The sequence below is a fragment of the Pleurodeles waltl genome, chromosome 9 (genome assembly GCF_031143425.1).
Source record: "Pleurodeles waltl isolate 20211129_DDA chromosome 9, aPleWal1.hap1.20221129, whole genome shotgun sequence".
NCBI classification, from domain to species: Eukaryota; Metazoa; Chordata; class Amphibia; order Caudata; family Salamandridae; genus Pleurodeles; species Pleurodeles waltl.
The window spans coordinates 814,689,252-814,714,752 of record NC_090448.1 but is presented as its reverse complement, the minus strand read 5'-3'; the positions used below and the strand labels follow the sequence as shown (position 1 = coordinate 814,714,752).

Below are 25,501 nucleotides of genomic sequence, written 5' to 3'. Positions count from 1 at the left end.
CCCCACAACTTCTGTGAGCCACAAGTAATGCCAAATGGCTGGTCATTGGTTGCAGGGATACATTATGATACAATGTAGCATTCACAGGGACTGTACATCGAATGATCATAATACACCCAATAGTCTTCCTTCCACATGGCACAATTATAGCACATCATTTGCGCCAGCAGGGTAGCTGCCACCAGTGAACCGAAGTTAAGTGGAAACTAGGAGGAAGAGCAGCCATTGCTCAGGTCTCAGCATTTCTTCGGGTCATCACAGAGGGCAGGAAAACACACCCAACTCCTATATTAGCTCAATGGCTGATATCTGCACATATCTCTAAAGAACTTACAACAATCACAGAAACTCAGTCTCCTGCAGTAAGTGGTTTTAACTATCACAAACTATAAAATGCCCCAACTGAAAGGGGAATACCTGCCTGCTCAGTTCTACAACATAAAATCAGCATTACAAAGATCAACCTACTTCTAACACTGGTTATGCCAACATCTCATTTTGAGACAGGACCTCAAGAGATGGGGATGGGGGCAAATCCTCAATCCCTTAGTACAATCCCCAAACTGATGTATGGTTCTCGAGGATTGGCACACATATACTGGCCTTTCTTCAGACTATCCGGATGCTCTGGCAGTTGTCAGGAAATTCTTACAAGCACTCAAGACGAGCATGAGTCTCTTCCTTCCCCTTGTCTATTTCTGTACAGGGGATTATGCTTTCTCTGAAAATCCTCTTACTTTTTAGGTTTGTTGTCTTTTACATAGGAACAATTACAGTAACATCATTATTACTCAGGAGCAATTGGTCTTTCCGTGGAGGGCCAATAATGAAGCTGTAGATTCTGTTGTTTGAATTGCCTGTTTTTAGGTGAGCATTCACCACTTTTGTTTTAGTCATTTTCTTAACAAACGCAGGTTGCAAGTTAGATGCAAAGAAAAGCAAAGGAATTACCATCAAATACATAAAAGTGTTGAATTCAAATTGTGATATTGGGTAGTGAAAAGGCAGTCGGCAATGAATCCCTAGAATTAATTCAGTCCTTCTCCTCTGCCAAAGGAGAAAGTAACAATATAACATTAGCGTATATAAACGAAGTAGATAAAGTTAGTGGAAACTGGGAACTACACAGTGACTAAATGGGTTGAACTATTTTTGCATGTGATTCTACATAAAGCGATTTAGCACATCCCTTGTCTACCATGCCAAAATAACATCAGTCAAGAGAATATTCCTCCATACTTTGAATCAAACAACGACTTTGTGAGTAAGGATCTGCATCCAAACATCAAGGATGTCATAACTGGGGGAATGTCCACGAGAGGAAGTTTCAGTACGATTATCAAGTGGAAGATCTATTACAAGTTAGCAGATAGCTGAAGTGCAGCCTTTCCCAAATATTGGTCTCTAAAATGTATTCCCATCCCTAAAATCATGAATATTACAATCTCTTTTCCACAGTCGAAGAATTAGAGGTAAAGAAACAAGTATCAACCTAATATCACACATCTAATTAATCATCTCGTGTGATATGGACTTGGAAACGCTAACATGGCTGCACATCCTGATTGCAGTGTGTAACAGATGGTTACTGATGTTCCCATTAAAAATAACAGCAAATGACAGTTATTCATCCTTTCTTTCCAGTGCCGGCGGATGTCCATGAGTACAATATATTGCTCAGTGACTCAAAAAAATCTTCATTCTCTGTTTGCTCCTGTACCATGTTTTCTTAAAAAAGCAAGTTAATGAGCTTCACATCAAAACTCTAGGAACTTATTCCATAACTTGATACTGTATGGAGTCTAAAAATACTCTTGAGCGCTTTGATTCTTTTTCAGAGTGGCTGAAATGTATTTTGGCAGGTTCGGGTCCTTCATCACCCGAGGTCTCAAACACAAGTACTTAAATATATTTTTCTGATAATATTTGACATGCCATAACTGATAAAAAGTTATCAGTATATAAAGAATTGATGATCAACTATTTCATTTATGTATATTAACGAAAATGGTACTTTGGAGTGCTTTGCTGCTAAAAAATGTGCTCAGCAATTAGAAGAAAATATGGAAACATAAAAGTCTAAAGAAAATCAGCATTTGTGGTTTTGGACCACTGCTTCAGTCACAAAATCATAATCACAATCACAATCACACTATCCTGTCACTGAGCCACTTCCAATGAAAAGCACCATACAGATACTTAACATGGGATGTGCCTTAATATAAGATACATTTATCTCCATAAACGAATAAGGAAGGGAAAATATAGCATAATGAGAAGGCAGGAAGAAAAGGTAGGCGAGACAAGGGGAAAGGATTTAGTGAAATTGGGGAAAGACATGAGACAACACATGGAGGAATACCACATAACAAGAAGAAACTATCTAAGAAACAGCTTTAATCATCCCAAGTCTACCCACATAATCTAGAACATTTTCAAGCCAGGACATACACGTACAATTGCGTTTCAGTCGTGGATCTTCATTCAACAATAATTGCGCAAGAGTGTTTCTTCAATTCCTCCAGAAATTTATTTCACTGCTCCAACTTAGTGAAAGACATAAGACTTACCATCTTTAAAAATTTTGATATGTGGATTAAACCACAATTATGCCAAGAGCCCATGCCCATCATTTCTTAGCACATCTGTTCTATTTCTTTCCTCTGAGGCTGTGTTGCAGAGCTCAGATCCAGGAGAATGAGGATTTGCCTTACTTCCATTTGCAGATCTTGCTTCATATGTGCCGCCTGTCTCAGGATTGAGTCAAGAAGGTCCGGGTCATGCAGGACTACAGTGATCATACCCCTGCCACATGTTTCTCGGGAGTTAGAAACACTGGTTTGCTGCTTGGTGTGTCATTAACCATGGCACCACCTTCCTGATTGGGACAACAAGATGTTCTCCTAAAAATGATTTAATCACCTGCAAGGACTGCAGGGAACCTCAATACCAATATAGGGGCTATGCACCATAGTACCCCCCCCAAAGTTTCAACCCTACTGGTAAACACTAAACTACTCTAGTCACTCTATTCTTTAAGTCTATCTGTATTCCCAGTTCCTCATAATGTCTTATCTGTTCTTCTCTGTTAACCTGGAGTCCAATCTCATCATTGATGCCTTCATTCCATGTATCTTGTTCTCCACATGATCCATACTGGACTTAAACACCATAGTTGTCTCTTCCAGTGTATCCAGCTTGGACAGGATTTTGTATAGTGCCACAACCACACTCTTTCTCACCTCCTGTTGAGGCCTCAACCTGCTTTGTGTAAATTTGTCTTGCCAGTTTCTCAATTGAGGCACAAAGTCCTACCTCTCACATCTGTCTCCCTTTCCTGCCAGGGCTGTGGAACATCGGTGTGTCCCTTGCTGTCACACTGTGACAAGCGGCCCCCACGGGTTCCACAACTATTGTCGCACTCTCAGGGGTGTAACTTAATGCCTCTTTTCCTCACAAACCAAGGTTCGACAGGACTATCCTTGAGCACAGGTTTTGGTTTAGCTGTACACTCTGGTGTATTCAGGTGGCATCTCTATTGCTGCTGAGGAGTAACTAGTGTGACTGCAAGGAGCCTGTGCTTTCACCCTACTGTGCCCCTCAGAATAAACGTTATATATTAAACAGTGTTGTCTATCTACACATAAAAAGTCAGTGCCTTACTTGAAAATCTGATACATTGCTTGTATTTTTTAAAAGACTTTTGCACAACAAAAGAGTTCCATATTAGAAATGTATGATCGTGCTCATGCCTTTAGATGTGCCTCTTGTTGTGTCCATTCCTGGCCACCTATACTCACTTTGCAACCCCTGCTTGTTTTTCATAATCCCTAGTGCCTTCTTCAGAATCCGAATCCCCCTCACCATCTGAGTCAGTCCATAATCTTTCCATTGGAACTACCCATCAGTTCGCGTGGTTCTTCCTTACACCCCCCAAAATCAAAGGTTGTTCTTGCTTTCACCTGCTTCAGCTTTTCTGGGCTACCCAGCAGGCGCAAACTCCACTCCATCCACAAACTGTATCCTATTCCCTTTATAACCAGCATTACTCCTTGCTTGTTATTGACCTATATACATGAAAACGGATCCTGTTGTTCTTTATACACTTCCTTGCCCTAGGCCCATAAACTTCTGAAACCAGAAGCCTAGATTTGCAACCTGCAGTCAGAGCTTGCCTTATGGCATTGATGGTCACTTTCATCTTGGCACCCATTATGAACCAGCCTATCAATGGTTCTCCAGTATCCATGGCCTTCCTCCCTGAATGCTTTTGACACCCTCTTTCATTTCAAAGCAGTACCTCTTTAATTCCCTCGTCTTCGCATTCTTATCGGTAAAGTTCTAAAATGAGCATAATGGTCTGCATCGATGCAGAGGAGACTGATGGACCTCTGATGTCGGGTACTGGTACTCTCAAAATAATCTCAACCGATCCTTCTTGGGTTTCACTCCTCACATGATCTTGGGTTCCACATCACAATATTTGATACGTTGAGTTTCCACATGTCTAGCTAAGTAGTTAAACCTGTCATGCAAAATCTGAAGCGCGTCCCCAAATTTCAAATATTGCTGCTCCAGGGTGTCTCCATATACCAAGACATTGTTGTTAGGAAAGGTAGGACCCAGAAACGGTCTTTCATTATGTGCTTTAGAATCACTGCCGTCTCATGAACTGAAACACGTCCTCAGGGGTAACAAAATCTATGCAACTGTAGGAAAAATGTTTCAGTTTAACTGGGTGGCGGACTGGCACCAAGTCTAAGGAGATCATTTAAAGTGGCGCAGGGGGTAATAGGGCAAAATTGGGAACTATCCCGTCAGTTGTCCACGCTGATTTCCGCGGAATCATTTGGAAACAGAGCTCAGTTTCTAACAGAGAAGGCTCAGCTCTTGAAAAATCCTTTGTCAGAGACCTTCCTGCCGAAGGACTAACAGCTTTACAGAATTGAAGGGAGTACTGACATTAAAAAGAAATGGCCACAAACACTCCTAGCTCCTCAGAACTAATATTATTCTGTGCACAGAATTCAAAACCCTTTTGTAGGAGTTTGTTTCTGTAACAGAAAGAAAAGTAACAAAAGAAATAGTGACCAGGCCCATATGACATGTAGGCCTGGCCAGTACTACATTTTTGCCAATCCCCTGAGTTAGTGTGAGCTTTCCCTCAGAAATACAGGGTGACACCTTAGAGCAGTGTTGTCCAACCTTTTTATCGCCGCGGACCGGTAAATGTTTGATAATTTTTCCGTGGCCCGCTTGTCCCATTGTGTGACAAGCGGGCCACGGAAAAATTATCAAACATTTACCGCCCGCCACAGTGGGGCGGCTCGGTGCCGACTGATCCATGGACCGGCACCGGTCCGCGGCTCGGGGGTTGGGGAACACTGCCTTAGAGAACTTTAAAAAACGCAGCGCCTTCACCTCCTCAGTGACTTCTCAGTAGGTTCACTAGTGTCTACATCGGGTGTCGCCAACCAGTCGGTTGTGAGCTACCAGTAGCTCCCAGACCTCTTCAGAGTAGCTCATAGCCTGTAGTTCGTTTCTAAAGAAGCACAGGATCACATTTTCCTTTTTAAAGTGAAGGGAAGGCTGTGTTTATTTTACATTATTATGATCAGTCTGCCGATAGCAAGGCCTGATAAGGAGCAGTTCTGGAGTCAGATTTATGACCCAGGTCACAGAGGTGAAGAATTGAAGCACTAATGTAGTTAACTCTTAAATAAAATCCTTGTCAACTCAGTATTCCAAGTGAGAACAAAATAATGTTTCTCAATGCTTTTAAATCAGGGAAAATAAAAATGAAAAGTTATCTTATAATTAACTTTCATTTTAATTTCCTAAATTTGTGTTCACAGTGTGCATTTACAAACAGCAGGTGTCTCGCTCCCAATGGCCATTAGAACATTGTGCCATATTTATAACTGAAAATTCAGCCAGTGTTTAAATGGGATACATTTAAAGTTCAGAAAAATGTTCTACAGTATGAAGATTTTTTCACTTAAAATTTCTCCTATTTAAAAAAATGGTTGTATTTTTGTGTTATATATGTAATGGTGCCATATATGGCAAAAAGGTATGTCCTGTGCCACAAGTATATACAACACACATATATTAAATTCATATGCACACGAGCATACATGACAAAGACAACGCTCTCACTGACACATGGCAGCCCTGACATAGTGCCCTTAGTCAAAGTATTTTGTTTGGACCATAGTATCTGGCGTTATGGACATTAGGCTCAAAGTCAAGGAAGCTTGGCATTCGTCCATCTGGTAATAACACGTAAGTTATTTAGCTTTTGGTAGCTCACAATTTTCACAGACCAGAAGTAGCTCTCACTACAGAAAAGGTTGGAGACCCCTGATCTACATGCAACTCTGAGGCTCTCAGTACATGCCCTGGCCATTTTCATCTATGTGTGTCACTTGGAAAACAATCAGTTACCTCATTCTTCCTAAGGTTCCACAAGTCCACATTCTATTTTTGAGCAAACATCTGTAGCACAACAATATAAGCAAGCCACAACATCAAATCATTAGTTGATTGTTGAACCCAATATCTCTCAGTCGCAGGGCCGTTACAGATAGTCCAGTGGCACATTCTCTCTAAAATAGATGCATAAATTGGCAATTAGAGAGCGTACTTAATTTATGTCTCTCCATTGGAGACCAAATTGATTTGAGCCTTGTCTCAACCTCTCTTACACACTACTCCTAGCTCGCTCCCCCTTTAGCACCCAGTCATCTATCCTCTCAAAGTATTTGTTGTGCTTCATCCTTGCATTTTGGAAAAAAATATGTAGGAAATGTATCCTCTCAAAGCATTTGTCGTGCTTCATCCTTGCATTTTGGAAAAAAATATGTAGGAAATTGGCTGTGGGTAGTTTATGACACACAGGTTGGGGTTGAAGCTTTGGTTTTGTTTTTCTGTGGTTTTGTTTGTGGTTTTGTGTGTTGAAGTTATGATGATGCAACTTAAGAGTTTCAAAGTGACAGCGTTCTTTTGGAGTACCCTTTTCCATTCAGGCAGTTCCCGGTCAGTACAAATCCAGGAAATGCAAGGACTAAATATGCCAGAATGTCCATGAAGGTAGCTTTCCAGAGATTGTGTGGCATTATAAGAGGATTTTCGGGTGTTTTACTCATAATTGTATTACAGATTGATAGTGGGCCCTATTTGGAACAGTGACACACTTTGGATGGAGTTTGATTGAAAGAGTGATATGACTAGATGTCTTTGAGGGAGTTTAAGCTAGAATAAAATTATTATGTCCAGACACACCCTCGACAGTCTTTTAACCAAATTTTGCCAACAGCAGTGGCATTTCACCCCTTCTGAACTGTGTCCCTTTCTTCTTTCCACACTGCAGGCTTGTGGGATAGGGGGCATGAAGAAGAGGCAAGATCCAACGTCACTGGAGGATCGAGACAAACCATATGTCTGTGACAGTATGTATTCTGGATTAAAATGATCCCTTTTTGATTCCCTGCTTTTTTCCCTACCTGAAGTAAATTGAAGAGTCGCTGCCTAAAAGATAGGAAATGCATTGGAGATGAGGATTGTTAAACTTTGCAACTTATCAGTACTGTCAACTTAAAAAGGGTTTGAATGTCTTAACACTAGCTTTACACAATTACAGATCAGGATTTGAATTTAAAACATACATGCTTAATTAAATAATAAATAATAAAATATACTTTAGAGTCCCCTGTATGCTCAATGCAGGAACTAGGCCACCTAAAAGAATTTGTAAAAGATACAGGTACTGAGGGTAGGGGCCTTGAATTATCTTGCCTCCCCTCATATCTCCACCCTGGGTCTATTTCTGTCACTGATATATGTAAGGTGGTATCGAGCCACAAAGTCTGCAGCCTAGTGCCCGTAACTTGCAAGAATTTTGGTGCTAGGGCAGCCAGGTCATGCCCTGGCCAACTGGCTCCAACTATTGTGGCCACACCAAATGGTATCTATGCCAGATACTGATATCCCCAAAAACCATGTCAGCCCACTTCAGTTGCACCCGCCTGCAGCAGGGTGCTATTTGTTATGTCTTGCAGGTTGATGGAGACTTTATTGTGACAGTTCTCTGGATCAATCAGTAGATTTCTCACTGCCCTGGGTGCTGTATGTAGGTTAGCAAGCATCTCAAGTGCCAATAATATGGCTGCCTTGCAACATCTTCAGCTCTTTTTTGGACCGCAAATGGGGTTCTACCCCATCATTCCCCATCTTCTGAGTTTTAAGATTGCTTACCAGCTGCCAGACGTTTCCTTTTCTAGACATTTTTCTTTGTTCTTTGGTGTAGTAGACGGGTGACTTTCGTTCACCAAAAGCACTTAGTTAGTCCTGGTCGGTGTTCACTAACCTCCTGCCACTCTAACACTCCCACCCCCCAAGGTTGCTCTCTCCCAGCGATATAACAAGCCTAGGTTTCCCAGTGAAAACTGTTTGGTGTAGAGAAGTACAGGAAGGGGGTTGGTGACAGGACATGCCAGGAAGCCCTCCGAGTAGGGTATCAATCAGCTATCAGGACCCTAGTCCTAGCATCGGTTCCTATTAGGGGATAGAAACCCGCAAGCGACTGGGGGATGCTGCCTGGGACACGGGTCTGGATCTTTCAAACAATCAACCAGCGCCTCCCAGGCCCTGGCCACATCCAATGAGCCTCACCCTTGTCTAGCCTCTCTAAGCAGGACTTTGTTCTCGTAACTCGCTCACCTCCCAAGTTCCCTACACCTGATCGTGACCCGAGGTCCTTTAGCAGCCTTCCAGTTCCTCATAATTTCCTTCTTTCCCAGGATAAAGGCCGAGTCCTGGAACCTACTAATGACCTTGATGTTAGCTGTATGCGGGGCCAGCTTAACAGGCAGTGCTCAGGGGACGGGGGGACCTCTTTCTGTGTAATGTGTAATTGTTGCTGTCATTGCTCTACGGAGCAGGAAGTGCCTCTGGGGTAAGTCCAAATCTGAGCAAAAATCCTCAAAGGGGAGAAGTTCCACTGCTATGAACTCTCCCAATCATGTCACGCCTGCCCTGTGATCACCCAGTCATCCAAGCCCCACAATTCCCTCCGATATGGCAACATGTGCAGCATTTCCAAGGGCATGTCTGGTGAGTACAGGACCTGCGCACAAGTTTTCTGTAAACATCTGTTCCAACAGCATCTCAGTATGTGGAATTCAAGTAGTGTCCCCAGAAGGGGGCTCACCAGTCTCCAAGAGCACCCAGAATAGTTGTGGGAGTTCAGGGCTAAGTTGTCCTATCTCGCACCCAGGGGTCGACCTATGCACGAGTCACTGAGTGAGCACCTGAAGCTGTGCCTCAAAGTAATAGGCCTCAAATTCAGGGACTGCTAAACTCACAGAGTCCTGTAGTGCCATCAGTGCAACTTGCCTACATCCCGCACCCCACAGGAAGGCCACCATGAGCAAATCTAGTTCTTGGAATAAGGCTGAGGGATCCATACTAGTAAAGTCACAAAAAAACACAAGAGCCGGGGGAGTCTACCATTTTAAGAAGGGCAATACGCCCTACTACAAATAGGGGAAGCAATGTCCAGAAGTCAGTAGAAGCTTTAAGTGCATGGACTGCTCCCCCAACATCCCATCTAGTAAGTCGGCCGAGTCATGAAATATCTTAACGCCTAGATACTGCAGGCATTGGGGCTCCCATTCTAGTAGCGTTAGGCTATCGGTGGAGCACGATTTGCTAGCATCTGGAACAGCTTTGACTTCCACCAGTAAACTTTTAGTCCCAATTGTGACCTGAACGCCTTTAGCAGTCGTCTGGCTCCCATAAGATCTGTGATTGTGTCTCGGATGGAGATCAGGAAGTCATCTGCATAAAAGGCAATACATTGTTGCTTTCCCTCCACTATTAAGCCCTGGTATTGGTCTCCTGATATGGCACAACTGGCCAACACTGCATACAGAAAGTCCCACTCCAAGCTATCAAAGGCTTTCTCTATGTCTAGAGTAAAGATTGCTGCCTCCTCCCTGTCATAAGTATCTGCCTTAAATAGGGGCAAATGCCTCCTGAGGTAATTGCCGTATTACGACTAGGGATTAACCCTGCTGATCGGGGTGTACTATTTTCATCATATAGGGGAATAGTCTGGTTGCTAGAATCCTGCTAAGGATCTTGTAATCGATGTTTAACATCAACAAAGGCCTACATGCTGTGCAATCATGTGCATGCATTCAATGCTTTGGTAATGGCAGTATTGTTGCCTCACGGGTGGAGGGTGGGAGGTGGGCAGCGTCCTTAGCCGGCATATACAGATCCACCAATTTAGGAGTCAGTATGTCCCCATATTTGTTGTAGAACTAAAGAGGGAATCCGTCTGTTCCGTGTGTTTTCTTCCGGCCGTTCCCTTTAGGGCCCTCCTAAACTCATGTGGTGTAAAATCTCCCTCTAGTCCCTCAGCTTCCTCAGGGGAAAGAGCCGGGAGAGCTAAGAGGGCCAGAAATTTAGAGATGGCCTCCCCGGTGTGTTCAGAGGGGCTCGCATATAGACCAGCATAGTATTCCCTGTAGTGTTGGTTGACATCTGGCAGTATATCTAGTCTGGTCCTCTGTTTCATCTCAAGCTAGACTATGAGAAAGCCCCGCCTGGCAGGATTGGCCAGCCAAGCCAAAAGCATGCCAGTTCGATCCTGCTCTCCATGGGCCCTGACCATGTATTCCATGTAGTCATAATACCTGAGCCTCTCAACCTGCCCCGCCAGAAGCTCCTTGGTGTCAAGCAGCGTTTGTTGTAGGTCCGGGTGGCCTGGCCTACATGTCTCCACAACCCTTAGGTCTTCTTTTGCAGTTATAACTCCGGCTATCCGCATTCGCCTAACGCCCTCAGCTTCCGATATACATTTTTCTCAGATCACTGTTTTGAAAGCGTCCCACTCTACTTGTAGGGAGGATGCAGTGCCAGTGTTAACCTCAAAATATTGCTGTATGCATTCCCAAACAGCGTCTTGAAAGACCAGATCTTCTAAAGACGCCGTCTTCAGTCACAAGGTAGGAATACAAGGCCACAGGTGTTCCCAGCCCAATTGAAAGAGGATGTGGTCGAATATGGTTCTGACTAGATATTCTATCCCAGGTACCAACCCATGAACATCTGGGTTACAGAGGAAAGTATCTAACTGCATGTGTAATTGGTGGAGACTATGGGGGTGATTCTAACTTTGGCGGGCGGCGGAGGCCGCCCGCCAAAGTTCCGCCGGCAGAATACCGCTACGCGGTCAGAAGACCGCTGCGGTAATTCTGAGTTTCCCGCTGGGCTGGCGGGCGACCGCCAGCCCAGCGGGAAACCCCTTCCCACGAGGATGCCGGCTCCGAATGGAGCCGGCGGAGTGGGAAGGGTGCGACGGGTGCAGTTGCACCCGTCGCGATTTTCTTTGTCTGCTATGCAGACACTGAAAATCCTAGTGGGGCCCTGTTAGGGGGCCCCTGCAGTGCCCATGCTATTGGGATGGGCACTGCAGGGGCCCCCAGGGGCCCCACCACACCCGTTACCGCCAGCCAGGTTCTGGCGGTCAAAACCGCCAGAACCAGGCTGGCGGTAAGGGGGTCGGAATCCCCATGGCGGCGCTGCCTGCAGCGCCACCATGGAGGATTCCTCAGGGCAGCGGAAAACCGGCGGGACACCGCCGGTTTTCCGTTTCTGACCGCGGCTGTACCGCCGCGGTCAGAATGCCCTAGGATTCACCGCCAGCCTGTTGGCGGTGCATCCGCGGTCGTTGGGCCTGGCGGTAGTCTACCGCCAGGGTCAGAATGACCGCCTATATCCCCACACCACCACCATCTCTTTATACCTTTTTAATCCTATCCTTGAATCCTGGAATAAATATTGAATATGGATTTTATGTGAGATAGTTTTAATTATTGAGTGAGGTTCTCTATATGTATGTGGTCCCCGTTTGTCAGTCATGTTATTTGTTCCCCCTCCCTATTGCTCCATTCCTTACGTGGCTAGCGTGTGAATGTGTCAGCATAGCCCTGTGATGTAGCATGCCACTATTAGTGGGTGAGGGCAGTTGTTTCTAAACTAATATGCTGATTCTCTAGTTGGTGAGATCATCTTTGGGATTTATATGTTGATTTCTTGGCCTTTGTGTGTTATTGTCTCTCAAGATCACCATGTCAACTACCAGGGTGTTAATTTTCGTTTCCAGGATCTCCCTAGAGGCACTGATGGCTGGAAGGATATCATGGAGAGTGGAGCTCCCCGGGGCCCTTGGCTGAAAGGGGCAGCACTCTCATCCGGGAGTGCAGTGGATTCCCCCAGTGTTGGTCCCCCAGCAACCGCAACCCTCTTTTGGGTGGCCTTCCCCATGGTTCTTAGGTAGCAATAATGCATAAGCCAGGTATGATGTTTCACCCCCAATGCTGTTGTTCGGGTTAGGTACTTAGGAGATCAGTGATGCGAGGGGAGAGACCACCAATGCAGCAGGGGCCCACCAACCAAAGTAGGACTCAGGAGGCGCACTGCACCCGTGTTCATGATTATGTCCTCAGGTGTTCTCTTGAGTGCTCCAAGACCCTAAGTAGCCAGAATAACCATGTGCAGCTGGTTCACAGTTCAACATCAACACCCAGTAGTCTATGGTGGAGGTCAGAATAGCCTGTTGAGATGTTGCTGATGTGAGGGCAGTTGTGAGCAGATCCCAGGTATTATGAGAGCATTATGACAAGAGTGAGAGCACATTGCCCGTTCAGATACATAATTAGTCAATTGAGATGAGTCATTGGCATCTGTACTCCTCCCAAACCAGCATACACCTTAATGTCTATAAGTGGTGCGCCTGCTCCCGGCTCTATGGAAGAGGAAGCCCACACGGAGCACAGCTAGGCCTCACCACTCCCCTTCAGATGTCAGCTCTTGGCGTCTCCGCCACTTTGTTTCTAGTAATGGGGGAGCTCACGTTGTGTGAAATAGGTGGTATTCAGGCCTCTCTGAGTATGGCACCCAGCCACTAGGCCGCTTCAGTGCAGCCCTGTCCGGGGTACCCCTCAATGTCCAGGTGCAGGGGGCCCTGAGGCAGATTAGTCTTCCATGTGCACCTCAACAAGGTGGCCAAACATCTAGGCCACAGGCCACATCTCCACAGACCCGGGTCCACTTCCCTGTCTCTTGCCCCCGTGTGTAGGGGGCGAATAGTTCACTAAGTGTACGTCGCCCCAGGGCCCCTTTTTAGAGAAATGGCAGCTCACCTCACCTCTTCACATTTTATAACGCAGTGCCCCTCACTCCTTCCAACATTGCCAAGATCATCTCCGTGGTTGCCTCCTTAGCGCCCAGGTCTCCTTCAGGGGCCCAACACAGCGAGTGGCCGGATCCCCCAGGTCCTGCCTAGCACGCCCAGGTATCACAGCAATAAGTCAAGGCCGCAGGCCTCATTCCCCAGCTCTCTAGTTCTGGGTCCGCAGCATGGGCTCCCCACCAGCTCAAAACGGGGGCGGCCCGCTGAGATCCGACAAGAGCCGTGCTCCCTCTTGGGGCTCCTCCCGCACAGCAATGGCAGCTCATTTCAACCTCCGCCGGTCCTCAGCTGGCGCACCCCTCAGTTTCAATCGCTGCCTGAGCCGCCGCAGTGGTCGTCCCTGCAGGGTTCTGCTCCATGCCGAAGCTGCTACCAGGGGCGTAGGAGCCAATACATTTCTGGGGGGGACAGGGACAGCCTTGGGGACTTTCAATCAACCCTATACAAATCGCTCGTTGTTTACGAACTGCAGGCTCCGATAAATATACACAATCATATATATTGGAAGTGACATAGGGAGAAAGGAAGGCATGTTTTCACTGTCTGAAAGTATCTTTTATTGTTATTTACATTCACAAAGTAATTAGCTCAAATGTGAAAATAACATGTTGATTAACCTTGTATCTTCATGCACCAAGCAAATAAAGGTAGGAGGGTAAAAAGTAAGAACATACCCTTTGTGCCCCATACCCATCATGCCCTTTGCCTCATGCGAGTTGGAACCGCACTGGAGATATCAAAAGCGATTAGGTACAACAGTTGTAAACTGTGCTCGGAAACCATAGTTCTAATAACACTTCTACTCCTGTGTGTGATCTTGGGATGCTCAGCTCCACATCCGTTATAACTAGAAGCATTTCAACTGAAGAAGCTCTTGGAGTTACAGGCTATATAACATGGATTCTCTAATCTCTGTATAAATTGCAGTCACTCATTTATTTAGAAAAGGCTGTTTGTGATGCACCAAGTCACTGCGTATAAAGAAAAGGCATTCACTGATTATAAAGAAAATACATCAGAAAATGACTAGGATGGGGTTATTACAGTCGAGTTCTGACATTACAATGCCTTCTGCCACAGCTAGCAGCCAAGGTAAAAGGCAGATCGTGTCACTGAGCATAATTAATGCAGCTGTTTAATGCAAAAAATTGAATGTTGCTTTTCTTTCTTTGCTCTACTTTAATAGCTTGGAATGACAGAAGCTATGCACTAAGGTTTTAAGTGGTTTGTGGGAAAGCTGGTGGTGTGACTATGTATATGGGGTAAAATACCCCCTGCGTACATAAGGATATAGGATATTGCAAGTCACCTTGAAGTTCATACCTTATAAACAAGCTTTGGCAAAGCCAATAGGTCTCGCCTATGCAAGTTCTATTGCCTTTGCCAATGTGTTTTAGCCATGCTGTACACTAGTGAGACTACTATTCAGCATGGCTCAAAGTTAATGGCATAAAGGTGAATGATGTGTCATCGACTGGTGTGGTGTAGTGTCATGGAGTAAGTAGAGTGTCCTAGAATGGAGCAGTAAACTAACTTTAAAGGAACAGGGGTCCCTTGAATAAAATGCAACACCACTCCCATAAACAATGATTTTAAAGTAGTAGGCAAATGGAGTGTTTCATGCATTTATTCAATCAAAATATAAAAGATCAAATGTAGTGGGAAACCATCAACAGGGGAAATCGAGAAAGACTGGTATTCCGGCATTACACAAGTTATCTGGATGACCCAATGTCACCAATTACAAGAAAAATGTAAAAAGTAACCTACATAGTACAGTGGTTTGGAGGAGGCTGGCCTGGTTTGTAGTGGGTACCTCTGGTACTTACACCTTATACCACGCCCAGTTATCCCTTAGTGAAATGTAGGGAGTGTCTATAAGCCAGGCTCTCTAGGGGTAGCTGTAGCCAAGGCTTAGCTAGGAGACCTGCAAAGCTCACGCAATACCACTGTAGTCACACAGTACTCACACACATGAAACAAAATACTCAGTGTTACAAAAATAAAGATACTTTATTTTAGTGACACAAATACCAAAAATACCATAGAGATTATACTCCCTTAGGAGGTAAGTAATACACCAATTATATACACTAGTATGCAGCAATAGCAATAAAAACAGTTAGAAAACAGTGCAATTAGAGAAAATCACAATGGTTAGAAATGGGCCTAGGGGACACACAAACCATATACTAAGAAAGTGGAATGCGAATGTCGGTTTCCCACCTAAGCAAGTGTGGAGTATAGAGGGGCACTGGGATTATTAGAAAACACCAAAGGTAAGTAACAGAACCCACCTCAGAGCCCAGGAAAGCAAGAGTAAATCACAATAACTTTCCTAGAACACACAAGAACACGAGAAAGAAGATAATGCAAGAACCAGAAGATACTTCAAGACACAAAGGGTGGATTCCTGGACCTAAATACCTGTGGAAGAATGGGACTAAGTCCAAGAAGAACAAAAGAGTCCAGGGAGGACAGTAGCCCCTGCAAACCAGAATCAAGGTGCAAAAGAAGAACCACTGGCGAAGAACAACAGTCAGTACTGCACCCAAGAAGATGAATGCGGGTTCCTGGTAGGTGCAGATTATATCCCACACCGGATGGATGATTGCAGTCTGGTTTGCATTGCTGGATTCCGCCAACAAGCCTTGGCACACGCAAAGCTCACGGTTAGCGGAAAATGGCACTGCCCGGGACCAGGAGGGACCTGGTGGACTCTACCCAGGAGGAGGAGTCAGAGGGGGCTCTCAGCAACTCAGAGAGCCCACAGAAGACCAGCCAGCGCACACAGGAGTCCCCCCCAGCACAGGGCAAAGGAGTTGCAAAAGGAGGCCCATGCAGCACAAAAACAAAGGATTCCATGCCGCCAGAGAACCACTCAGGAAGCTGTGCATCGCAGGAAGGAGTGCTGAGGGCTGGAGCTACATTGTGGACAAAGAATTTCATAGAAGGATGCCAACAAGCCTTGGCAACTGAAAAACATATGGTGCACAGGGGTACTGTCTTGCGTGGGAAGGCAAGCTCTTACCTCCACCAAAGTTGGACAGTAGGACATCAGGACCATCAGGACCACTTCAGTCCACCACCCGTGATGCAGGATCCATGCAACTCTTCAGGAGAGGGGACCCACGCAGATGGTCGTCGTTGCAGAGAGGTGCCTGCTGAAGCAGGAGAGTGACTCCTTCACTCCAAGGGAGATTCATTCATTCTTCTGGTGCAGGCTGAAGACATGCTGTCTTCTGAGGATGCACGACCGGGAAACAGTTGCATTTGCTGGCAAGAGATGAAGATACAATGTTGTAGAAGTCGTCTTTGCTTCGTTGTTGCAGTTTGTGGAGTTCCTGGAGATGCAGTTTCTTCGGTGAGAAGGTGAAGTAAAGGATGCAAAGGATTCCTGCTGGAGTCTTGCAATCTGAATCTGAAGAACCTCCCAAAGGAGAGACCCTAAATAGCCCCGAAAGGGGGATTGGTCAGCTAAACATGTAAGCACCTATCAGGGGACGGCTCTGATACCACCTGCTGGCACTGGCCACTCAGATGCTCCCAGAGTTCGCTGCCAACTTGGAATCCAAGATGTGAAAACCCAGTGACCCTCTGGAGGAGCTCTGAGCACCACACCTGGGGTGGTGATGGACAGGGGAGTGGTCACTCCTCTTTCCATTGTCCAGTTTCATGCCAGAGCAAGGACTTGGGGTACCTGAACCGGTGTAGACTGGATTATGCAAGGAGGGCACCAAATGTGCCCTTCAAAGCCTTTCCAGTGGCCTGGGGAAGGACGCTACCCCTCCCAAGCCTGTAACACCTATTTCCAAAGGGAGAAAGTGTAACTCCCCTCTCCCAAAGGAAATCCTTTGTTCTGCCTTCCTGGGCTTGAGCTTCTCAAGCAACAGGAGGGCAGAAACCTGTCTGAGAGGTGACAGCAGCTGGGGCTGCCTGGAAAACCTCAGAAGGCTGGAATGGCAATACTGGGGGTCCTCTAAGGAGCCCCCAGAGTGCATGCAATCATACAACCAATTCTTAAAAAAGCCTTGGGGTATGATTCCAACATGTTTGATACCAAACATACCTATGTTCGGAGGTACCATTATGTAGCTGGGAATAGGTAGTGACCTATTTCCAGTACACATGTAAAATGGCATCCCCGCACTCATGAAGTCGGGGAAAATGGTCCTGGGGGTCGCGGGGCACCTCTGCTGGGGCAGGGGTGCACTCACACACAGGTACTTTGCACCCTGCCCTTAGGGCTGGAGGGACTGCTATAGGGGTGACTTATAAGTGACCTGGTGCAGTGTAACTGGCAGTGAAAGGGTGCATACACCTTTTCACGCAGGCTGCAATGGCAGTCCTGCAGAAGCCTTTGCATGGGCTCCCTATGGGTGGCAAAAGAAATGCTGCAGCCCATAGGGATCTCCTGGAACCCCAATGCCCTGGGTACCTACGTACCATATACTAGGGTCTTTTAAGGGGGCATCAGTATGCCAATTTTATGTGAAATACTGGATTACCAGTATGCAACAACCATAATATAAGGGAGAGAGCATGACTACTGGGGTCCTGATTAGCAGGATCCCAGTAGACACACTCAAACACACTGGCAAACAGGCCAAATGTGGGGGGTAACCAAGCTAGAAAGAGGCTACTTTCCTACAAGGTTAGCATCCACAATAATGATTTACAAGCTTTTATACACCGACTTTTACATGAATGACTCAAATAGTGAATCAAGAAGTCATTAGCTCATAGTACCTATGCTTATGCCAACTTATGTACAATATCACAAATTCAAGTCAAGGTACTTTGGCCAATGATATTTCAATCCCCTAGACAAGTATCAGTATCATCGTAAGCCTCCGTTAAGCTTGAGTTAAAAGGGTTACAGAGTGCTTGTAACCAAAACGGCAAAGATAAATCTGACCCACGTGTCATATGAGCGAGAAGGCAATCAATGGAGATCTGAATCTCTAATCAAACGCCAATGCCATAAAGTAGTAGTAGAATGGAGTAGTGTCACAGTGTAAGAGAGTGTCATAGAGTGAAGTGGCAGAGTGTCGTAGAGTGGAAAGGCATAAATAAGAGTGAACTGGAGTAGAGTGAAGTAAAGTAACGTGAACTGACACAGAGAAAGTTAGGTAGAGTGTTGTTGAGCATAGTACATTGTTGTATAGTGGATTGGCATAGAGGGTTGTGCAGTGGCGTTGAGTAGAGTATTGTAGATTGAAGTGGCATAGAGTGGTGTGGAGTGGCATAGAGTGGAGTAAAGTGGAATGGAGTGGCGTATAAGGAGTTGTGTAGGGAGTTACAGAGTGGAGAAAGTGTTAAAGTTTAATGGAATTGAGTGTCAGAGTCTAGTATGGAGTGTAATGTCAGAGTGAAGTGTCATAGAGTGGAGTTGGGTGATCTAGAGTGAAATGGCATAGAGTACAGTGATGCAAAGTAGATTGGTGTAGAGTGTAGTGGTATAGAGTGCATTGGTTTTGAGTAAAGTGGTGTAGAGTGCATTGGCGAATACTGCACTGGTTTAGCGTACAGTGCAGTAGTGTAGAGTGGTGAAGAGTAGAGGGGAGCAGAGTGGAGTGGCACAGCATACAGGGAGTGCAGAATTATTAGGCAAATGAGTATTTTAACCACATCATCCTCTTTATGCATGTTGTCTTACTCCAAGCTGTATAGGCTCGAAAGCCTACTACCAATTAAGCATATTAGGTGATGTGCATCTCTGTAATGAGAAGGGGTGTGGTCTAATGACATCAACACCCTATATCAGGTGTGCATAATTATTAGGCAACTTCCTTTCCTTTGGCAAAATGGGTCAAAAGAAGGACTTGACAGGCTCAGAAAAGTCAAAAATAGTGAGATATCTTGCAGAGGGATGCAGCACTCTTAAAATTGCAAAGCTTCTGAAGCGTGATCATCGAACAATCAAGCGTTTCATTCAAAATAGTCAACAGGGTCGCAAGAAGCGTGTGGAAAAACCAAGGCGCAAAATAACTGCCCATGAACTGAGAAAAGTCAAGCGTGCAGCTGCCACGATGCCACTTGCCACCAGTTTGGCCATATTTCAGAGCTGCAACATCACTGGAGTGCCCAAAAGCACAAGGTGTGCAATACTCAGAGACATGGCCAAGGTAAGAAAGGCTGAAAGACGACCACCACTGAACAAGACACACAAGCTGAAACGTCAAGACTGGGCCAAGAAATATCTCAAGACTGATTTTTCTAAGGTTTTATGGACTGATGAAATGAGAGTGAGTCTTGATGGGCCAGATGGATGGGCCCGTGGCTGGATTGGTAAAGGGCAGAGAGCTCCAGTCCGACTCAGACGCCAGCAAGGTGGAGGTGGAGTACTGGTTTGGGCTGGTATCATCAAAGATGAGCTTGTGGGGCCTTTTCGGGTTGAGGATGGAGTCAAGCTCAACTCCCAGTCCTACTGCCAGTTCCTGGAAGACACCTTCTTCAAGCAGTGGTACAGGAAGAAGTCTGCATCCTTCAAGAAAAACATGATTTTCATGCAGGACAATGCTCCATCACACGCGTCCAAGTACTCCACAGCGTGGCTGGCAAGAAAGGGTATAAAAGAAGGAAATCTAATGACATGGCCTCCTTGTTCACCTGATCTGAACCCCATTGAGAACCTGTGGTCCATCATCAAATGTGAGATTTACAAGGAGGGAAAACAGTACACCTCTCTGAACAGTGTCTGGGAGGCTGTGGTTGCTGCTGCACGCAATGTTGATGGTGAACAGATCAAAACACTGACAGAATCCATGGATGGCAGGCTTTTGAGTGTCCTTGCAAAGAAATGTGGCTATATTGGTCACTGATTTGTTTTTGTTTTGTTTTTGAATGTCAGAAATGTATATTTGTGAATGTTGAGATGTTATATTGGTTTCACTGGTAATAATAAATAATTGAACTGGGTATATATTTTTTTTTGTTGAGTTGCCTAATAATTATGCACAGTAATAGTCACCTGCACACACAGATATCCCCCTAACATAGCTAAAACTAAAAACAAACAAAAAAACTACTTCCAAAAATATTCAGCTTTGATATTAATGAGTTTTTTGGGTTCATTGAGAACATGGTTGTTGTTCAATAATAAAATTAATCCTCAAAAATACAACTTGCCTAATAATTCTGCACTCCCTGTAGATTGCAGTGGTTCAGAATGCTGTGTCATAGAGTGATCCGTTGCATGGTAGAGTGGAGTGGTGCAAGGTAGAGTAGACTGGTGTAGAGTGTAGTGGTGGAGTGCAGTGATGCAGAGTAGAGTGACATAGAGTGTAGTGGCATATAGTACATTGGTGTAGAGTGCAGTAGAGTGGCATATAGTTGAGCGGTGCAGAGTAGAGTGCTGTGGTGCAGAGTAGAGAGGACTATAGTTCAGTGGCAGAGTGCAGTGTTGCAGATTTGCAGAGTAGAGTGTGATAAAGGGCAGTGCTGTTGAGTAGAGTGGCATAGAATGCATTGGTGTAGAGTGCAGGGATGTAGAGTGATGCAGAGTAGAGAAGAGTGGCGTAGAGTACAGTGGTGCAGAGTAGAATAGAATTGCATAAAGTGCCGTGGCATAGAGTAGATTGCTGCAGAGTACAGTATAGTGGTGAAGGGTGGATTGTTGCAGAGTGGAGCATAGTGATGTAGAGTGCAGTAGCATAGAGCGGTACAGAGCAGATTAGAGTGGCGCAGGGTACATTGCAGTGGTGCAGGATAGATTAGACTGGCATAGCATAGAGTTGAGTTGCGTAGACTGCAGTGGCATGGAGGAGATGATTTGAAAGTAGAGTGAAGTGCCCTACAGTGGAGTGCTGTAGAGTAGATTTGAGTGCAGTGGTGCAGAAAAGAGTGCAGTGGGACAGAGTACAGTGGCATTGAGTGCAGTGTGCAGAGTAGAGTGGCGTGGAGTTCAGTGGCAGAGAGTGCAATGTTGCAGATTAGAGGGTCGCAGAGTACAGTGGTGTATTGTAGAGTGGCATAGAGTGCAGTGGCATAGAGTGCTGTGGCGCAGAGTACAGCGGCATTGAAAGCAGTGGAATAGAATGCTGTGGTGCAGAGTAGATTGGCATAGAGTGCAGTGGGATAGAGTGCATTGGTTTTGAGTAAAGTGGTGAAGAGTGCACTGGCAGAGTGCAGGGGTGTAGAGTACAATGGTTAGAGTAGAATAGCATAGATTGCAGTGGTGTGGTGTAGAGTGGAGTGGTACAGAATAGATTGCAGTGGCGTAGAGTAGCACAGAGTGGAGAAAAGTGGCATAGGGTGCAGTGGCATAGGGTAAATTGTTTCAGAGTAGAGTGAAGAAAATATAGAGAAAAGATAATATACTTCAATATGCTTAAGTATGTAACGATAACAACATAAATGATAACGCTAGGCATAATGGCCCAAAATGAAATATGGCTTCTCTCTGTTAGCCAAGCTGTAATCAAGCCCTTCATTACCTAGATAACAAAACATTAAACATAAAGTTAGAAAAATATACCCTTCTAATAGCTAAATTGTTATGTGAAAAGGTAAAATCTGGGCTCAGTCTCGACTTCACTGTTCCACCAACTGGTGTGATCTTAGGCAAATACAAATATTGTGTTTCGCAGAGTCTCCTTTGTAGCCTGCAGGTATCAGGCTGAGTGGGACTCTGTTTCCTCTATAGATCTTCCTTATTGTCCTGCAGCTCCTCTTGAAGGCATCCTGCAGTGCTTCTCTTCAAGGCGGCAGGTGATGCAGACAGTAATCATCCAAAACTCTTTTCTCCTCCTCGTGCCCTTTGTTCTTATGAGCACCCTTAATGCCCACAGCTGTGAACAGGACAAACAAAAGGGCAGAGGGCGAAGGGGGCCTCCTGACTCACCTTCATTCTGTTCCCATCAGATTGGAGGATGGTCCCTACAGGGCTATTATAAGTAGCGCTTTTGTGCGCTAATAGCCCTCTGAATAATAGATGTAAAAGGGGAAATTATTTTGTCCCCTTGTACCCCCCACCTTCGTCCCCCGTGTCCCCCACCCTCCAAAATCTGGGGGGATATATCCCCTTCGTCCCCCACACTTCCTACGCCCATGGCTGCTACACAGGGAGCGGTCCTGTTGCCTGGATCTGGATTTCCCTTCAGCTGGAGTGAGTCCAGCTGGATGCGCAAAGTAGGTTTTGGTGTCGCCTACTGACAGCCCATAATTTCTATCTTGGGAGAGGCTCCCGCGGCCGATTTCTTCAGGCACAGCAACTGCAAACTTGGTCGTAAATCAGCAAGTTGTGCCGCCTAGTGCACCCAGGTGTTAGGAGGGTGCAGAATGTGCCTCAGGAGCTCCCGGGTCAGAATATTGATTTAGGATGACACTGGATGGGGTTCACCAGGCAGAAGCTCCGGTGTTTACGTCCTACGCCATCGGCAACTGCCCATGTCCCCTCCCTGAAAAGTGGTTTTATGCTCTTTGCATCAGTGCTTAATTTGAAAAATAATAAGTGCGGGGCCCAAATATTTCTAAAAAGCCCAGTGGCTCTGCTGATGAAAGTTGGGGTTGCCAGTACCAAGGCTGTTTAATGGTTATTTCACCTCATGTCTCTTTCATCCACCAATGTACTCTCTTTGCCCGTATATCACACTCCTCTGGGTTCCTTTTTATCGTTGCTTTCTGCTTTACAATCTGCTTTTTTGTCTTTCTTTGCCCCTTTGCTGCTTTTATATCCCCTGTTCTGGTTAGAAGTCTGATGATTAAAAATAAGGCCTGGTCCCCAAAAAAGAGTGGGTGTGGCCCCGTCCTGCAACCAATGGCACAAATGAAGCACTGCTTCACTTCCAGTAGAGGCGGTCCCTCCTCTGGAGTAATTATCATGAAACAATGATCCATTACCCGAAGGAAACCCTTTCACTGCAGCTATTCCTGTTATCTGGGGTCAAGATATAATCTACTTGTGCTGCCCTCCAAGTTTATCAAAATCTACATTTAGTCTGAGAAAATAGCTTTAGTGCCCGGCTATACCTGTTGCTGCGGCTCAGGCCTATACCAAGGAAGAGGGCCTTTCACAACTACTATAGCTTGAGGCAGAAGGGCTATAAGGCTTTTGGTACATTCCACCCACTGAGAGTAGAATATTCTAAATATTTTAAATCAGAAAAGGAGAAACAGGAACAAAAGCATTAGAATGTTGGCGCAGAAGGCTTATACCAGCCACTTATAAGCCCAAAGCCACTCCATTAGCTTCAGTGGAGCTCCTACCATTCCAGTGTTCTAACGGGAGTTATTGGCGCCATTCAAGATATGTGTGAGCACTGCAGATCTGTATATGTTCTCTGGGGAACACCGGCATCTCCAAATGTTAATGCACACTCAGAGTTAATGGGACCTCTGTTAACTCTGGAGGTGTGGAATTACCACTCCCTCACCTGAGTCAAACGTAATGAAGGTTGATATTTGGTGACCAAATGCCCCACATGCCCCTCTACAATAAATTTCAAACACAATTCTATACAAGGCCCCTTGACTAATTTTACAAAACTTCATTGTGTTACAACATTCTCTACCTAGCAAATAGTTTTTACTTACGTACTGACTTTCAAAGATGAATCATTTAGGCCATAAGGCCCAGCCATGACGAATGCCAGAAAAAGCATTTAAATACACTGTGAAAAAATGTCATATAAGCCACCCGGTGAGTGGCTCTTAATTCACCTCTTAGCAGCAGTAATCAAGATGGAAAGCAAACATAGCAAAGCCATCGAGAAATGTGTACAACTCTCCTTATACAGAAGTAGCAACGACCCGACTCCAGTCACCACTGGCCGTACAAGCATTCCCCGTTCTGAAACATGTGGTGCAAAGACACCGTGGCAGGAAGGCCTGGATCCAGCTGTCTGGGGAATGAGTATGACACTATCAGAGGTCCTCTGCAAGCTATGGACAGGGCTAAAAGTGTCTTAGGATTGAAAGAGACTGAACATTCTGCATCCATCATATAGACCACATGAAGGTTGTGGGTAGCACAACAACAATAATTCCATTGCTGCCTTGGATTTAACTGCCTGCATAACACCCCTGCGCAGGCCTGTGCAGTATGGACTTTTCCTGGGAACAGTGCCTCATCAGTCGAGTACTGATTTCCATCAGCAGACCATTAAACCATGAGACTGTTGCTGACAGTGTGAAATGCTGGCGGACCTCTCTTAAGATTTAACATGCAGACGTGGAACAGTTGTCCACGGTTTAAGAGATGAACTGCTAGTGTCGCGTGGGCTCTCATTATTCTAAATGAGACTACTGGATTTCTAGGTAGCAGGATCTATAACGGTGTGGGGGACTGAGTCCGACCCACGTGTAAAGAACTCTGTCACCCTAAATCCGGTTTTTGCTCCGGCTAACTAGCAGTGCCTCATTTCTCCCATGTGGAAGGAATGATTTGGCAGCCGAGCGCATGACATCTTTGGAACTTCTCAGGGAAGTCGTGGTTACTCAGATCCAAACCAACTCTCTTATTTCCAATATGATCTCATATACAAATGACAAAGACAGTATAAGTTTTATATAATGTTTTAATAAAACGACTGTATTTTAGATATTAAGGCGTGAGCCGCAATAACCAGAACAATACAACACAGTAGGATTGAAATAGTCACCAGGAGAGTAAAACATAAAAACAAAGCTATCATATTGTCTAACAGTTTCTACTCTCCCTCTGCTTGTTCTATTTAGAGCACAGCATGTTAAGCTTCTAGCTTGCCTATTAGAATCACTGTGGAGACATCAGCCCTCATACCTGAGCAAAGACCTGTGATCTTGGTTCAGCATCTGCAACTAGGCAGTCAGCGTCTAGTTGTGGTTCCCTGGTCGGAATCTCCCTCTTGCGTGTATTGGGACAAGGAAGTGATTTTATAGCTAACGTGTCATCGTGATCACAAAATGTCCCTACGCAGGAATGCCAAGTCTAAACTCTTACCACGTCTATCGGCAACGTACCAGACTGTATCCTTGACTGAAGCACAGAGTAAATATGTTATGGAGAACTCCAGTGCTGAAGTAGGCAAAACAGTGTGATATGAATAAAAAAACAACACCGTAGAACTGGCTATTTGAAAAATAACAGTACGAAGCCTAATAAAAAGCATGTAGAGCAAAGTGCACAGAGGCTCTAAGCTGTCAGCAAATGAATAAAATATATTCAGGGCAAAGTGCACAAAGGCCTAAAGCCTGAAGCTAAAGCGCAATGAATACGTAAAACTAACCACACTACACTAGCAAGGCATGTAGTAT

General features: G+C 45.3%; 1 protein-coding gene across 6 annotated transcripts in view; it reads left to right on the top strand.

The window, feature by feature from the left end:
- DPF1 (double PHD fingers 1) overlaps window positions 1-25,501 on the top strand; it is a 467,038-nt gene that overhangs the window by 251,647 nt on the left and 189,890 nt on the right. For all 6 annotated transcript variants that reach the window (XM_069208087.1, XM_069208083.1, XM_069208085.1 and 3 more), the window contains exon 6: window positions 7,373-7,451. In XM_069208087.1, coding sequence (XP_069064188.1) covers window positions 7,373-7,451 — 79 coding nt within the window. The remainder of the gene's footprint in view (window positions 1-7,372; window positions 7,452-25,501) is intronic.